Here is an 18,743-nt window from a genome sequence, read left to right on the forward strand (position 1 = left end):
GTCCAGGCACAGGGTCAAGGCAGGCGGCAGAGATGCAACGTCAGGGTACAATCCGAGGTCAGCAACAGGAGGTCCAAGCAGGGGGTACGGGAACACGGAACAGCAGCACGGAGGAACACAGGTATACGGAAACACAGAGGAGCTCAGGAAACACAGGAACACGGAGGGACACAGGAACGCAGGAGACACAGGAACGCAGGAGACTCAGGAACGCAGACTAATCGCAGTAAAGCTTTCTCTCAGGCTGTGAGGCACAAAGATCCGGCAGGGCTTGCAGGAAGAGGCAGGCTTACATAGATTTGGCAATATGGCCAGCGCCAATTAATGGCGCGCTGGCCCTTTAAATCTTGAGAAGGAGCCGCGCGCGCGCCCTAGCAGTCGGGGACGCGCGCGGACCGCGGAAGGAAGCAAGCCGGGAGCCGGGCCAGGTGAGACGCGCTGGTGGCGCGCTGGCGGGGGCTGGGCAGCACGGGTGAGCCCACGACCCGCGATATGGGTCGCGGGACCACCCGTGACAGTACCCCCCCCCTTCGGCCTCCCCCTCCTTCTGGGCTGGAGAAATTTCTGCAGGAGATCACGATCCAATATATTGTCCTCAGGGTCCCACGACCTCTCTTCTGGCCCAAATCCCTTCCAGTCAACCAAGAAGAACCGCTTCCCCCTTACCATCTTCATATCCAGGATCTCCTTTACCTCGTAGGTGTTGGTGGAGTCCGCCACTGGAGTGGGGGGAGGAACGTGTCGGGAGAAGCGATTCAGAATGACAGGTTTCATCAGAGATACGTGGAAAGAATTTGGGATGCGCATAGTAGGAGGAAGGCGGAGTTTATACGGCACTGGATTAATGCGCTGTAACACTTCGAACGGTCCCAAAAAACGTGGACCCAGCTTGTAACTGGGAATCTTCAAACGGACATACTTGGATGACAGCCACACCTTGTCACCTGGAGAGAATATGGGAGGAGGCCTGCGTTTCTTGTCCGCTTGAGTTTTTGAACGGGCGGATGCCCGAAGTAAAGACTGACGAGTCTGTTCCCAGATAGTTTTGAGGTCTTCTACCAACTCTTCCACAGCAGGAACGTCAGCAGACACGGAGAGAGGAAGAGGTGGTCGTGGATGTCTCCCATAGACAATGAAGAAAGGAGTGGCACCGGCAGACTCAGAGTTCAGGGAGTTGAAGGAGAACTCAGCCCATGGGAGCAGAGTGGACCAGTCATCCTGTCTGGCAGAGACAAAATGACGGAGATAACAACCTAAGGTCTGATTAACCCTCTCGACTTGTCCATTCGACTGAGGGTGATACGCTGAGGAAAAGTCCAATTTCACCTGGAGTTGACTGCACAGAGAACGCCAGAACCGGGAAACAAACTGAACACCACGGTCAGATACTATGTGCCGGGGAAGACCATGAAGCCGGAAGATGTGAGTGAAGAACAGACTGGCAAGGCGAGGAGCAGACGGAAGACCTGGCAGCGGAACAAAATGAGACATTTTGGAGAACCGATCAGTTACCACCCAGATTACAGTATTCCCAGAGGAACAGGGAAGGTCCGTGACAAAGTCCATGGCCACGTGAGACCATGGGCAACTGGGTATCGGCAACGGCATCAGGAGACCGGCAGGTTTGAGGCGTGATGGTTTATTACGAGCACAAGAGATGCAGGAAGCCACAAAATCCCGTACGTCTTGGACCAGACTCGGCCACCAATAGTAACGAAAAATGAGGGCTAAGGAGCGCTGCACCCCAGGATGCCCGGCCACACGAGAACAATGTCCCCAAGTCAAGATCTTCTTCCGAAGAGCAGGTCGGACATACGTCTTGCCAGGAGGGAGCTGCCGAAGGTCTATTGGAGCAGCCACAACCAGCCGTTCCGGAGGGATGATATGCCGAGGAGCCGGTTCTTCCCCAATAACATCAGAGGCACGTGAGAGGGCATCTGCCTTGATGTTCTTCTCAGCTGGACGAAAATGGATCAAAAAATTAAAACGTGAAAAGAAAAGGGACCAGCGGGCTTGTCTTGGATTGAGACGTTGAGCATTCTGGAGTTACAGGAGGTTCTTGTGGTCAGAATATACACTGACCGGGTGACGAGCTCCTTCCAGAAGATAGCGCCACTCTTCCAAGGCGAGTTTAATAGCCAGGAGTTCCCGATCTCCTATGGAGTAGTTCCTCTCAGCCGCAGAGAAGGTTCTGGAAAAGAAGCCACAGGTAAGTGTTCGGCCTTTGGGCCCTTTCTGAGTGAGCACAGCTCCAGCACCCACGGAGGAGGCGTCAACCTCAAGTTGGAAGGGTTTCTCTAAATCTGGTCGCGTCAGAACAGGAGCAGAGGCGAAGGCAGACTTCAGTCTAGAGAATGCTTCCTCCGCAACTGGAGACCAGTGTCTGGGATCAGCACCTTTTTTAGTTAGAGCCACAATGGGAGATACGAGGGAAGAGAAGTGAGGAATGAATTGCCGGTAATAATTAGCGAAACCAAGGAATCTCTGTATGGCACGAAGTCCCACTGGGCGAGGCCACTGAAGTACCGCAGACAACTTGGTTGGATCCATCTGTAGGCCTTTATCGGAGATTATGTATCCTAGAAATGGAAGGCTCTTCTGATGGAATTGGCACTTCTCCAGTTTAGCATAGAGGCGATTGGCTCTTAGGCGCCTAAGAACTTGCCGTACATGCATTTGATGAGACTCCAGATCTGGAGAGAAGACCAAGATGTCATCTAAGTAAACAACGACACAGGTGTATAGCAGGTCTCTGAAAATGTCGTTCACGAATTCCTGAAAAACTGCAGGCGCATTACACAGTCCAAAGGGCATGACCAGGTACTCAAAGTGCCCGTCTCGGGTGTTAAAGGCGGTCTTCCATTCATCGCCCTCCCGGATGCGGATAAGATTATAGGCCCCTCTCAGGTCCAATTTAGAGAAGATTTTAGCTCCACGAAGGCGGTCAAAGAGTTCCGTGATTAACGGCAAAGGATACCGGTTCTTTATTGTCACCTTATTGAGCCCCCGATAGTCAATGCAGGGACGAAGAGAACCATCTTTCTTGGCCACAAAGAAGAAGCCGGCACCGGCAGGAGAAGAGGACTTGCGGATGAACCCCTTCTGTAGATTCTCCTTGATGTAGGCCGACATGGCCGCAGTTTCAGGCACGGAGAGCGGGTAAACTCGACCTCGAGGCGGAGAAGTTCCTGGCTGCAGTTCAATAGGGCAATCGTATGGACGATGCGGTGGCAAGGTCTCCGCTTGCTTTTCAGAGAAGACATCAGCATAGTCCAGATAAGCAGCGGGAAGACCCTTCAGAGACTTGAGAGACAAGGAGGAAGGTATAGTAGCAACTGGACGAAGAGCCCTGAGACAACGGGACTGGCATCCAGAACCCCAGCGAAGAACCTCCCCAGTCTGCCAGTTAAGAACAGGTGCATGTCTCTGCAGCCACGGAAGTCCCAATAGGACGGAGGAAGTGGAGCGGGGTAGTACGTGGAAAGACAGTCTCTCCATATGCAGGGCACCAACTTGCAGACACAGGGGTTCCGTGCGGTACCGGACTGGATCAGAGAGGATCTGACCACTGACCGAAGAGATGACCAGAGGCTTGTCGAGGCGGACCACTGGAATGTGATGCTGCGAGACCAGTGCAGCATCCACAAAATTTCCTGCGGACCCAGAGTCCAAGAAAGCAGACACTTGGAACTGGCTGCTCGTACCAACGCTGAGGAACACCGGAATGGTCAAACGTGGAGAAGCTTCACACACACCTAGGGACGCTTCTCCCAAGAACCCTAGGTGGTGGCATTTCCCGAACGTTGGGGACGGACAGGACACATCCTGATGAAATGCTCAGGACTGGCACAATAGAGGCAGAGATCTCCCTGTCGTCTTCTGTTGCGCTCCTGGGAAGAGAGTCTGGTTCTGTCCACCAGAGCCCGCCGCAAAGCGGGTTAGACAAGCTGCGGCGTGGTACCACCAGGTCGTTCCTCAGGCGTGACTTGTCTGCAGTGGCGGCCAAGGTAGAGGTACAAGAACGGCAAACAATCTCGTGGTCAAAGTCCAGGCACAGGGTCAAGGCAGGCGGCAGAGATGCAACGTCAGGGTACAATCCGAGGTCAGCAACAGGAGGTCCAAGCAGGGGGTACGGGAACACGGAACAGCAGCACGGAGGAACACAGGTATACGGAAACACAGAGGAGCTCAGGAAACACAGGAACACGGAGGGACACAGGAACGCAGGAGACACAGGAACGCAGGAGACTCAGGAACGCAGACTAATCGCAGTAAAGCTTTCTCTCAGGCTGTGAGGCACAAAGATCCGGCAGGGCTTGCAGGAAGAGGCAGGCTTACATAGATTTGGCAATATGGCCAGCGCCAATTAATGGCGCGCTGGCCCTTTAAATCTTGAGAAGGAGCCGCGCGCGCGCCCTAGCAGTCGGGGACGCGCGCGGACCGCGGAAGGAAGCAAGCCGGGAGCCGGGCCAGGTGAGACGCGCTGACGGCGCGCTGGCGGGGGCTGGGCAGCACGGGTGAGCCCACGACCCGCGATATGGGTCGCGGGACCACCCGTGACAATCAGCTATAACAGTTATCACAGGTGTCTGTAATGAAGCTTTATTATTAATCCTGGTTCTTAACCCAACATTTTTAAAATCCAATTGTCATAGAGACCAAAACATTTTTGGCTGGGGTTACAATTATAAAGTATACAGTTCCGACTTACATACAAATTCAACCTAAGAACAAACCTACAGAACCGACCTTGTACGTAACTCAGGGACTGCCTGTATAAAAATTAGAGCACATAGAGGGGGGGGGGGTAAGAGTATCTCCGTACAATTCAGACTTGATATTGCATTGCTCCGCATGGGGGACTGATCCGCACATCTGATTTCACATCTACTAGAGGATTTGTATCAACATACAGGTCAAAAATTTTGCCTGTAAATTCTTTATCATGGTCTAAAAATACTGAACAACTTTTATTAACCTTCCCACTATACTGTATGTCTTTGTCATCCTTATCCTGGATCACCATCTGGTGGACAGACTGGAAAATACAGATCTGTATCTTTCTGTAGTCGATAGATTGTTGTTTTCTCTTTAGATGTTTTTGGATTTTGGATGTTTTGGAAGTCAACAAAACTTCATGGTCCTGTGAGCTGTGGGAATTTTTGAGAATTTCATATTAAAAAAAAATGATGTACTTGGAATTAAAATATAAGTGATGAGAGTTTAGGGATAACGTATGTGCGTCTGTGCCACAATGTTGAGATTGGAATCCATTAAAGGGGTTGTTTGAGACCCCCTTATTATGTCATTTTTTGTATGTATTGACCAGACAAGCCATTAAATGCAAATAGATATTATACTATATTTACTAGAGATGAGTGGACTTAAACTTTAGGTTCGGTGTCCCCCGTTTGTTAGCTCCGTCTAACCCGGAACTATTGGGGCTCATTTACTTACCGGGTCCATTCGTGATCCTCGCGGCACGTTGTCTGACGTTGATTCGGAGCTTGCCGGGATTCACTAAGGTTGTGCGCCCGATATCCATTAGGTGTCGCTGCGGCGCCGAGGTCCGCCGGAGTTCACCATCCTCTTCCTGGTGCATGTAGGTGCAAAACGACGCAAACCATTCATTTTCGGGAACCCCGACCAAAATGAGCGATTCGGGCCCAATTGAGCCCAATTGATTTATGCCAATCAGGCAACTTAACAGCCCTAGCAGTTAGACATGGCTGTGATTGGACAACTTGTTGATCATGATTGATAGCAATCTGAAGTGTGAAGTGTACGATTTCACTACAGCACCCCCACTGGACAAAGAAAGTATTACATCTCAGTCAGCGAAATTAGTGGCGTGTATGTGTGATAACAAAAAATTTCCTGTAATTCTGTAATATATATGATTTTTTTTTAAAAATGGTCTCAAAAACACCTTTTGTGATAGTAAGAATCGTTTTATGTTCTCTCTAGATACATTCGAACCATGTACCTGGGAATTCAGAGCCAGAGGCAAAAAGAACATCAACGTCGGTTTTATTGGGCTATGATGTATGAATATGCAGATGTCAACATGTTACGCCTCCTGGAGACCTTCCTAGAGAGCGCCCCCCAACTGGTGCTACAACTCTGCATAATGATACAGAAGAACCGTGCAGACACACTTCCATGTAAGTAGATTGCATTGCCGCAGGTGTTATACCATGTCAAAGGGGCAAATATTTAAGGGCTTGGATGATCCAAAATGAGCAGCAAAGCAAAAACGCTTCTGTGCTGATTGGTCTTGGTTTTTGTGTCTATTACTCTTTTGAGGACATTTCTGTTTCCACGGTAACAGACTACAAAGTCCTACATGTAGTCTGACCGTGCAGTGACTTATGACTTATTTCCTATTGATCATCTTTTCTTAATACCCTATTGAATAGGCCGTCTCTATCAGATTGATAAGACTGACCCCCAATGATTAGCTCATTCCGAGTGACTCCGTTCCATCATTGATACAGAGGCCCAAGCTGGAGGTACAACTCTCTTATCTTCCTAGTGGTTGACCTGTGTTACTGCAAGTAAATATGAGCTTAGCTGCAGTTCCAGTGACTGGCCACTACAGAGAATGGAGCTGTAGACCCTTCTCGAGGTTACGGGATCTTTACGGTTACATATTTATAGTGTCCTTGATGTTATGAACTTTCTACAAAAAAATTTATGTGGAAATCACTTGTGCTTTCACTTTGTGTAAAACTCTTGGCAAAATTATCCATGAAAGAGATGAAACCTGAAACTACAACCAACCACAAGGGACGGAAAGGTTTCTTTACTCCTTGATCAAGTTCCGAGTTAAAAGTCAAAACTTTTGGAAGAGATTTGCTATATGTGTTATAGTTGAAGGACATTTCTAAAACATGGCTTCGATTAAACATGGTGATTAGTGATGACTGGACCCAAACCCACAATGTTCAGGTCTATTTGCAGGTTTGGGTCTCCAAACCTAAACCCAGACCAGAAATTCAAGTTCGAATCCGGCATTCGCCTCACCATGCCTGCTCTTATCTTAACATCCCCACAATTTAGCCCCTTTCCCCCCAGTATACAGAAGTTCTGACATTTCAATCTGTGCAGAAAATCTAAATTCACTCATACAGTCACTGGTCGTTCCCTGTGGACAGAGCGGTGGAGAGCTGTGCGTGACGGTGTGATAGTCTGGTGAGAGAGTGTCAGACAACAACTGATGAGGTGCTAGCATCTCCTCACATGGAAGTGGTAAAGTGATAATACACACATGGAATAATACTAAGAGGAAACCACCATAAAAATTACATAAACATCCATCCATGTGCCATCATGAGTAAAATGAAGTCCACTATTTGAATTCTATGGTACTATGGGGCAGATTTATTTACCCGGTCCATTCGCAATCCAGCGGCGGGTTCTCCGACGCTGATTCGGGTCTTCCGGCGACTCACTAAGGTAGTGCGCCCGATGTCCACCAGGTGACGCTGCTGCGCTGAAGTCCGTCGGAGTTCACTGAAGTTCACCAAGCTGGGCTGGGTGCAGGTAAGTGCGTGTCAAGTGACACATTTTTTTTTTCCAATGGCCACTCCCCCGATTTCCGTTGCGTGCATGCCGGCGTCGATGCGCCACAATCTGGTCGCGTGCACCAAAAATCCGGGGCAATTCAGGGAAAAACGGTAATATTCGAGAAACACGTCGGAAAAACGCGATTTGGGCCCTTAGTAAATGACCCTCTATGTGTCAAGACATAAAAAAACATCTGGTTCTGAGAATGTCTTCAATTTCACCAACCTCAGATGAAGAACATCAGCAACAAATTCCTCCGGGTCATTGTTAATTTACCAAAACTAGGCCACAAAAGGTAAGTCGTGTGTGAAAAACGATGAGCTACCCATGAACTGCACTACTAGAATGTCTTAGGCGCTGTGTGGCCATGTGGTCTTGTCCGTCCAGAGGACATTGCTTAAGAAGTCTTGTGGTTTGTTCAGAAGAAATTTTGGAGACCTAAGCCATGGACTTAATGAATGGACTTCTAATTGCCTTTAGATGGCCCAGATTACTTCCAACAATTACTTCTCTAAGATCACTTCGATGCAGATGTCTTTCGGCATCTTTTATGTTAACACATGCCTGAATGCTCCAGACCAAACTTCTGCGTTTATGGGGCTGGTCACACCTGCTGCTGATCAAGGGCATTAGATTGGCAGCCCCTGGCTGCTACTTAAACTCCCATATCCTAAGGAAGAAATCTTCAAAAAGACACCTTAAGCTCACCTTGATGTTGAAGCAACATAACTCCAATGAAAACCCGAGCAAGGAAGTCCTCAGCACCAGGCAAAACAAGTGCAGCTACCAAAGGATCCATGGGAAATTTCATTATTTGGAATTCCATAAATGTCAGTGAATATGGAATTTGTTTCCGATACACATAAGCTGCTATATCTTTTGTTTCCCCGTGGCAGACTCCTAAGCTTCATATGTTTTATAATTGGAATTCCAAATAAAGAATCACATTTTTTAAACTTGCTATGAGCTGGACATGTCTATTATTTTTTGCTTAGAGGAACCCTACCATTTGATGTGATGCATTATGAAGCAAACATACCTTGAGACTGCTGTAGCGACACTGATCTTGGTTAATCCCTGAGCTGAGTGGTTTTGCTGAAAAACAATTATAACATTCAGGACCTTGAGAAAGCTGGATCAGCATGGCTGTCTCGATCAACGCTGAGCTTGTAATTACAAATGGAGACTAAAAGCATGACTAATCAACCCGAGCTAGATCACTCATACATAGCAGCTGGGGTATGGTGCAGCAATTGATTATTCTGTCTGACAGGGAAAAAAGTGATTGCATCATCTATCCTGCAGAGAAAAACTCTCCTGCTAGGAGAAGTCGTAAACAAGTGCTGAAGGAGCCATAGAAGGGGCAGAGCTTCATTATCATAGTGCTATATCTGTTTTCTCAGCAAAACCACTCAGCACAGGGATTAACCAATATATGATCCTGCATCAGTGTCGCTACAGCATTCTCAAGGTATGTTTGTTTCATAATACAGCAAATCAAATTGTAGGTTTCCTTTAAGGATGAAGTAAGGTTGTTATTTCTGTAATTTCTCACCCACTTTGGCCTTCCTTTTGTTCAATAAGGCCCCAGTTCAACCTGTTGTGTGATATTCTATAGTCTGAAGTTGTAATTATCAGATTTCAAGACCTTCTAAGAACCAGATGTTTTTTTTCATTATGCAACAACAATAAAAAGAAATGTAGAATTCGGAAAAGTTTGAAATCCTCATTCTGACTGAAAATGATGAACCTATTGTATGAGCATGAACACATCACATTAGGTACTTTTTCTTTACGGTTTGTCCTATGGAACCTATACAGATTGCAGGATTAGCTGGCCATACTTCTCCTACATCAAGAAGACATTAAAGGTTCCCAATTTCATAACATAACCCGTCCAGCGGGATGTTACACATGGAAAATGGTAGATGGCTATAATTTAAAGCCAATTATGAAGACTAGAATAGAGTCATCTCTTATGGTGGCTGGGTAAAAAGACAATCCCAAAATTTGGAGTTGGTAATCTGTGAGTAGGTGTGGCCAAGAAACTGCAGTCAGTGTTAATCCTCGAGAATTTTGTCGTTATTTCTTTGTGTTTGTTGTTGGTAGCAGCAGGACTGTTCCCCAAGGGTTGTCTTCACACTATTGTTCTCTTAGATGTCTGATTGTTTTATAGTCTACCCCTTCTGCTTCCTTGGAGTAGAGCAGAGGTGAGGGGCTGTGGAGCAGACAAATTCAGATAACTAAGAGAACAACTTTATGAAACTTTATGAAATGAACGTTCTTTACTGAGGTTTACCAAACACAGGAGACGAAGATAGAAAGATACATAAGCTCATTATGGTCTGATAATGGTATGGACTATACTTAAAACAGATGACAAATTGCTTGGATTCACTAGTTATCACGTAGGTCTTCAAATGAGCTCTCCTTGAAACTGGAAAAGTGTCTATCACTCTAGGTCAATTTCTGACACAATAAGAGCGTTAAAACTTGACTAGGAATTTCAGTTGAACCAGACACCATGATAGTTATGTTTGAAGGATCTAAATGGGTCCGGCGTTGACTCGTAGTCCCATAGGGGACAATAGAGAAACAATTTTCTTCCCCTTTGAAAAAAGCTAAATTGAATAATTCCCTACAGTGGCTGGATCTCCGCAAAAAGAAGCCGTCTTCCTCAAGAGCACTATTTTTGATCAGTGTGGGTGGTGTAGACTTTGCAATCCGAACGTTCCCCACATTGCAAATATATAACCTACACCACAGGCCCCCTTCTCTAAGTTGTAGCCACAATTTAGTGGTGAGTTGACTGAGAAATTCTATTCTAACTTGGATGATTCTCAGACAAACTATTTTCTTGTACTTCTTTGTCTTCTTATTCTGTTCTGAAGTCTTGATTAGAACATAAAATATTTCTACTTATACCTTTAAGGATTCAATCAGAAGCTGACATGTGTAGATTTATGGGTAAAGAACTTCGATAGTGTAAATATGGCTGCTTCAAGGGAACCTTTCACCCCCTTCACAAACTCCAACTTTTTGTATACTTTGGAAAGTGCTGATATATAGACCCTCTACAGCAGGGGTCTCAAACTCAATTTACCTGGGGGCCGCTGGAGGTAGATTCTGGGTAAGGCTGGGCCGCATCAAGTTTTCCACACAAAATGCGCTTACAAAATATCATTATTCAGATTCAAATGTCACGGCGTCTCCCAGTGCAAGGAAAGCCCCATGCTGGGAGACGTGTTTTCTCTATGAACGCGTCCTGTGTACCGAGGGGTCCCAAGCTCCTACCGCACTGAGCCCAGTCAGGGACACTCCATTCCATAAAAACTCCTGTACAAAAATAATTTTTTTTATTTGCCGGCAGCCATCGCTGTGAAAGCACCCGCGATCGGTGCTAGCACTGATCGCGGGTGTTACCGGTAAGCAGTGGCGTAACTAGAGTCCTCTGGGCCCCAGGGCAAAATTCCCAACAGGGCCCCCCCCCCAGTATGCATAAAAACATTGAACACCATCCACCAGTAGCAGTAATCAATGTCCCCCCCCACCACCAGAAGCCATAATCAATGTCCCCCCCCCACCACCAGAAGCCATAATCAATGTCCCGCCTCACCAGAAGCCATAATTAAAGTCCCCCCTCACCAGTAGCCATAATTAAAGTCCCCCCTCACCAGTAGCCATAATCAATGTCCCCCCCACCAGTAGCCATAATTAAAGTCCCCCCCAGCAGTAGCTATAATTAATGTCCCCCCCTCCAGCAGTAGCCATAATTAATGTCCCCCCCACCAGTAGCCATAATTAATGTCCCCCCCAGCAGTAGCTATAATTAATGTCCCCCCTCCAGTAGCCATAATTAATGTCCCCCCCAGCAGTAGCCATGATTAATGCCCCCCCCCTCCAGTAGCCATAATTAATGTCCCCCTCACCAGTAGCCATAATTAATGTCCCCCCCAGCAGTAGCTATAATTAATGTCCCCCCTCCAGTAGCCATAATTAATGTCCCCCTCACCAGTAGCCATAATTAATGTCCCCCCCAGCAGTAGCTATAATTAATGTCCCCCCTCCAGTAGCCATAATTAATGTCCCCCCCAGCAGTAGCCATGATTAAATGCCCCCCCCTCCAGTAGCCATAATTAATATCCCCCCAGCAGTAGCCGTGATTAATGTCCCCCATAGGTAATATCCCCCCAAATTTCCTAACTTTCACCTATGCCCCCCCAAATAGAAACAGGGCCCCATATACTTAAGCAAGATAAAAAATAAAACTCTTACCTAGTTATCCCGCTCCTCTTCGCGCTCTCTCTTCTGCAGATCGGCGCAGGCGACGGCTGATGACGCGTCTGCCAGGTCAGGTGCCGGGTCATGGACCTCAGCAGACCCGGCGCAGGCAGACGTGTCGGCGTCTATGGATGCGATGGGTGGGAACGGCCGCTGAGGTGGGTGGGACGGTGGGCGGATCGGGGGCCCGTTCTTATTTTGAATTGGGACAGCTCCGGGCCCTCCCTGATCCAGCGCACGGACCAGATACAGAACAGTCCGTGCGCTGTAACGGGAAGGCCCGCGGCTGTCACAATTTTAAACATCTGCCCGCTGGGCTGCGCCGAGTTATCAGCGCAGCGCAGGGGTCAGGTGCGGGCCTCTGACTGACCATGGGCCCGGTCTCAGTCGCGACCCCTGCGACCGCGATCGGTACGCCACTGCCGGTAAGCCTTTGCTGCAATATGCAGCAAAGACTTACCGGCTGAGCCCTCTCCATGCAGCGCGACCAGGTGGGGGCCACAAAATATTGTCCCGCGGGCCGCAGTTGGCCCGCGGGCCGCGAGTTTGAGACCCCTGCTCTACAGTCAGTTGAGTAGCGCCATACTCTCCACCTCAATTGCTCATCCAACTTTGCAAAACTGAAAGGAGCAAAAGAATTCAATTTTGTTAGGAGTGGTGACAGTCCACCCATAAAGTATTATAACACATCTCTCTAGGGACAATAACTAACATAGCATAAAGTGTCCCCCAGCATAGTGCGGGACTGGTCCTTCTCAGCAAGAGACACTAAGAATTCATTGAATGTGGAATAAGAAACTAGACTTCAAAATTAGATGCCCCCTATTAAGCAGAAACTGAAAGTATGCATACTAGTTATTTTACATGAATCGATTGCATTAACCTTTGTCTGTTCTTTGCCTTACTTTCTGGCAGGTGTTTCCTCTGTGGCTTCCCTGATGTCCCTAGCTTGGGTGCTAGCCTCCTATCACAAGCTCCTACGGGACTCCCGGGATGATAAGAAGAGCATGAGCTACAGAGGGGCATTAATTCATCTCTTCTGGCGACTTTTCACCATATCATCCCGAGTGATATCTTTTGCCCTCTTTGCTTCAATCTTCCAGCTCTACTTTGGGATCTTTGTAGTAGTCCACTGGTGTGTCATGGCCTTCTGGATAATTCATGGTGGGACAGACTTCTGTATGTCCAAATGGGAGGAGGTCCTCTTCAATATGGTGGTAGGAATTGTGTACATTTTTTGCTGGTTTAACGTCAAAGAAGGCCGGACTCGATATAGAATGTTTGCTTATTACACTGTTATTCTGACAGAGAATGCTGCCTTGACGTTCCTATGGTATCTCTACAGAGACCCTAACACAACTGACTCCTATGCCGTGCCAGCACTGTGTTGTGTTTTTCTTAGTTTCGCAGCCGGGATCGCATTCATGCTTCTCTACTATGGTGTGCTGCATCCCATGGGGCCACGAGCTAAGATCTTTGCCAGCTCCTGTTGCGCCGAGCTGCTCTGGGGCATTCCTTTGCCCCCTGATGTTGAGCCCATGGCACCCCAAACCCCTGGGCACAGGGGGGCCCAGGCAACGCCCACCAGAGCGGTGGTGGAGCAACAGGACGATCTAGCAACTGACACATGCTTGCCCGTTTTCCAGGTGAGACCAATGGTGCCATCCACTCCATCTGGGCGCCCTTATTACCCAGAGGGGCCCCTCATAAAGATCGACATGCCAAGAAAACGATACCCAGCTTGGGATGCTCATTTCGTTGACAGACGATTGAGAAGGACTATCAACATTCTTCAATACGTCACCCCCACAGCTGTAGGTATAAGATATAGAGACGGTCCTCTCTTGTACGAGCTTCTCCAGTATGAGTCTTCTCTCTAATGCTCCGAACCCAGAGGAACCTTATTTTTGTTTACGAGAAAAAAAAAAAACACAGCTCATTGAGAAATAACACAAAGAGAGAGCTTGTCCCAAGCTTCATTTATGGTCGCTATATGTATACAAAGATATTCTCTATGTTTTGTAAGTAAAAACAAAAAAAATGAAGACTAACCTTTGGTGTTTTACACGCAAGAAACAGTATTGAAACATCCACGCTACTATCCGGGGTGGAGAGAAGAAGTCTCCACTCTGCGTTTTATACACTGTACACCAAGTGTAGAGAATTCATGGGACTGGTGCTGATAGAACAAACTAACCTTCAACTGCCTTATGCCCTTTGGTGCTGAGTTTCATTAACTACTGTCACCTCTCTAATGCAAAACCGGTGGTTATTCAGTCAAGGAAGCAATGAAGCCTTTTTTCGTCTGACTGCTTTTATGAGGTCAAGGTGAGGAGCAATGTTGAGACAGAACACTGCCCCCGACGTGTCGTCTCGTACCAGGGTGATATAATGGAACCCCCGACTCTTGCTTAACCCTTTTACTGCTGGTCTCTCCCGCAACAGCCAAAGGGTTAATGAGAAAAACGGGATCATGGCAAGGTGCTATGTGATGGTCAGTTGTATTCTGCTTGCACTGAATTCACATAGTAATACCATTTTTACTTCCAAAAACATTAAAAAAAAAAACAACAGTTGACCTTTGATCCAACACCAAAAAAACTGTAACACTCAACACACAAGTAAAAAAAAAAAAAAAGAAAATCAGTAATAATTAAACTCAGCATGGTAGCAAAAAGAATGAAGACAATTTAAAGGCACAATACTTGGTTGGTGACTGTAAAATTCAATTTCCTCTAATTTTCCGATTTTGGTTTTCCGAAGGCACGGTGTGATACTAATAGCCACTAAAGTCCTACTTGTGTCTCATGTTCAATCTGAGCCTTAAGGTGATCTTTAGTGCTACTTTTTGTTCCGTCTTATGACAACAAAAAACCTTAACAATATCTAGGTTTTTTTTTTTTTTCCTCTAACAGAGATACAATTACTGGTGCTTTGTACTTTTGTTCAGTTGTGATTGGCTAAAACCGTTCACATGGTGCATTCTAGAACTGCGGTGAAATCGTTCTCTTTTGTAAAGTGTGTATATCACAGAAATGAATGAGACAGCTGCTAGAATTTTTTTTTTTCTTTTGTTTCACCCGCAGTTCTATAAGAGATCTATTTCCGTAAGGCTTGACAAACAGTACTGTGTTTTAATTTATCGAAAAAAGAAAAATATTTTTTAATTTTATAAAAGTTTTTTTTTTCTTTATGTTGCTTAATTAATTTTTGGGTTTTTTTTTCAGATATGTGCACAAAACATTAATTTCTGGTGTATTAACAAAAAAAAATGAAAATTGTACTAGTATTTTTGTTTGAAAAACTGACACCTCAATAGACTATATGACGCGTTCTAGAGTATTGCTCCTTTAAACGGCCATCTTGGTTCAAGGCATCATTTCCCACATTCGCTCTACTTGGCAAAAAAAAAAAAGATACAAAAGATATATAAATATATATATATATACATATATAGAGAGAGTATATTTAAGTAATACTGTTAGTCTTTTCTGTGTGTGCTTTCGAAAGGAGTTGGTTTATATTTTTTATTTAATTTTTTTCCTTGCCGAAAAAAAAAAAATACATAGCTTAAGCCAATGTTGAGCTGGGTTAGGGAGATGTTCAACATTGTGTGTTGCGATGAATTTATTATAACCTATTTTTGTTTTATTTTTTTCAAGTGATCTTTTTTTTTTTAACCTAATTGTCTTAGCAGTTCAACAAGGTGATGCAAAGATGAAATTATGAAAAGTGAAAATTGAATTCTGTCTAAGAACTGACAAAAACTCTCTATGTTCTGAAAGGGATTATGGGAATTTATTCAATCTGGGCTGCTTCACAAATAAAAAAGTAGCCTCCTTACCAAAAAAAATAAAATAAAAACATTTCAAATGTTTTTGTTTTAAGATACACATTCGTAAATTCCATATTGAAATTTCCCATAATCCCCCCAAAAAAACGAATGTTTTACTTCCATGAATTACCTTTTTAGTTTTATGGATTGTCGTATTATAACGTCTACGTGTGTCAATGTCTTTGTGTGCATGCTATATTTTATTTATATTTATTTTATTTATTTTTGTAAATCCACCAAGAACTGTTTTTGAATATTTCAGTGCAATACAAAAATAATAAAACAACGTATCAAGGACTAAATTATAATGTAGGTGGTTTCAGGGCAATAAAACTGGTCATCTATCCTTTGGGTAGGCCATTAGTTTACGATCAGTGAGGGTCCCACTTTGAGTACAACTGCAGAAATTCTGAGGCCACGATGCTCCATACATTGATGAAAGTTGGACCCACACAATGTAATGTAATGGCCCGGGACAGTTGACGTTTCGGTCTCCGTTTTTGCCATGTTTCTTTTTGCATTAAAAAAAATAATAATGGGTTAATGGAATTTTCAAGAACAAAATTTACAGTTACGGAAAAATATTACATGATAACATACCATTGATTTATAAGAAAAAACTCTAACAATTATAATGTTTGGGTAACATTCCAATACCAGTATGTTAACATTTTGGAGTAGCGTCAGTACCATCTGATTGGTCATTACTACTGACGAGCAGAGGAACGTTCAGGTTCATGTCAAACATCGCAGGTTCGGTTCCCTGAACCTGCACTTTTGCAAAAAGTTTGGATTCAGGTTCGGCTCAACCCCCACCATAACACCTGTGATCAGGGGCCAGATGTTAACTCTTTAAATGCCATTTTCTGTAGGATCGTGATTCCCCTTAATGTCATCTGAGAGCAAAGACCCTCAGGAAAATGGCAACACACAGGTTCGGTGCCAGAACCAATCGTGGGTGTTGAACCCAAACCTTACTGGGTCCACTGATCCCTAGTCATAACAAGTCCAACACTACTGAATATAGAAAGTGTAGCCTTTTTTTTCTTCTTTTTTTTTGCAAAATACATTTTTCTAGTTAGGGCTCTGTTTCCGGCAATAGATCCATTGACTTGTAATGTGGTCTGGAAGGTTTGCATTGGGCGTTCCAGTGTTTTTAATTGCAAATGTCACTCTGCAAACTACACTATTTTTACCAATAAAAGTAACATAAAAACCAATGGTAAGAGCCCTAAGGTTGAATTTACCTTAATATACTAGTCAAGAAATGAATTGGGGCGGTGCCTTGTCTTTTAATGTATCCTTTAGGCTTCCGCTGGATGTTTTGGTGTATTTGATTTCAGAAGTTACTTTGCAGACTAGACTGCACGCTATCGAAAAAAAAACTTTAAAATAAATAAATCTGTTTTACTTCTATGGTACATATATACTTTTGATGGTATTCTTTAGGCTTCCATTGGGTGTTACAGTGTATTTATTGGCAATGGATGCCCCGTAATCTACACTTTTGTTGGCATCAAAAACCTTCAAATAATTCAAAAATATTTCTTCCTAATATACGATATGCCTGTTTCTTAGTTTTTTTCAAGGTCAGCGTTTAGTTTTAAAAAAAATAGTAAAACATCATAAACCTGATGTCCTCCACAGGGTCAGCCATAACAAAAGATGTCCAATTACTTTCCATAATATCAATGTCTCTGGTGAGGTGCTAATGCTGTAAACGGGGCATTCTTTGTAAGAGGTTCTGCATCGGCAGATGTTAAACCAGTTACTTTCAGCAGAGTATGGGATATCTGTATATCTTATCAGCTCAGACACAATATTGTATGTTCTGACTTTATCCATATGTACAAATCTATATATATTGACTTGTTATATTGGTTCTGGAGATTGGTTGTTAGAGGTTGTGTTTTAGGGTGACCAGACCTTGCTGGGAAATGTGTTTTTTATACTGTATTTAGGCTTTGATAAATGTGATACTTCCTTTGGTATAGGTAAGAGGATACTGATTACCTATCGGCGACAACTTACTCATATGTGATTCTAAGCAGCAGTGTTTTAGGGGCACAATACCTTAATTATGACTGTGTATAGCAAATATGTACAAAATTCCCTGTACCACCAATGAAATCTATATTTTTTCTACTTTTTCCCTAAATTTCCCGTGCTGTAGACCTGTACGTTTCGTGCATTCTCTTTTATAAGTTTTTTTTATCTATTTATTTTATACGTGTCATATTCAAACATTATTCATAACATTATAACTTTGAGGTGTCCTACTTAGCATATCAGTTATCTTACAGTCAAAGTGATTTATAGGTCCAAAAATTTGGTCTGTTTCAATTTTGTACTTTCATTGTCGTATTCATTGACTTCTTTTTCTGACTCACAGTTTCAAATCCCCTGCAATGACATTAAGTTACATAATGAATTCTATCTGTCTGCCATCACCGCTAGGATTAGCTTAGAAGCTTCCTGTATACTGTATGCAATAAAACCTTAAATTTATTCTGCCACCAGTTTTCACCCATACTGCTTAAAGGGGTTTTCCTCGATAAAAATATTGATGACCTATTCACTGTTAGTGTATCTATATTAGATTTAAGGGGGCAGACTCCCTGACCCACTACCAATCAGCTGATCCCAAAAGACATAGAAATCTCACAGAGGCCAATGTCAGGAACTGCAGCAAAGCTCAGTTCTTAGTCAAAGGAATGAAAACTCAGCTGCAGTAACCCAAAATGGCCACCACAGAGAGCAAAAAGCTGTCTTTTTTCATCAACCAATGTAGAGTAAGAGCACCTTAAATCAGCAAATTATTGAGGTGTCCAATATTCAGAGACACGCCAATCTAATGACTTTTCCTAACAATAGGTCATGAATTTATTTTGGCTGAAAAACATAATTTTCTCATTTACATAAAGAGCAGTATTATCGCTACACTTGTATACTTGCCTGCCAACATGTGGTATTTAGGCTTTTGGTAGGCCAGAATTTGTAACTGATTTCTTTTAAGCTCCGCCTAGTTGTGGCTTCAGATACAAAGACATTTATGTAT

The 18,743-nt window shown here is 44.4% G+C and overlaps 1 protein-coding gene across 1 annotated transcript in view; it reads left to right on the forward strand.

Annotated features, from left to right (window-relative positions):
- Positions 1-14,995, forward strand: part of XKR6 (XK related 6) — a 205,251-nt gene extending 190,256 nt beyond the window's left edge. Inside the window, exons 2-3 of the mRNA XM_072143819.1 lie at positions 5,968-6,164; positions 12,766-14,995. Of these exons, the coding sequence (XP_071999920.1) occupies positions 5,968-6,164; positions 12,766-13,730 (1,162 nt within the window). The 3' untranslated portion in view covers positions 13,731-14,995. The remainder of the gene's footprint in view (positions 1-5,967; positions 6,165-12,765) is intronic.
- Positions 14,996-18,743: the final 3,748 nt, after the last annotated feature.

Source organism: Engystomops pustulosus, chromosome 3, assembly GCF_040894005.1.
Source record: "Engystomops pustulosus chromosome 3, aEngPut4.maternal, whole genome shotgun sequence".
NCBI classification, from domain to species: Eukaryota; Metazoa; Chordata; class Amphibia; order Anura; family Leptodactylidae; genus Engystomops; species Engystomops pustulosus.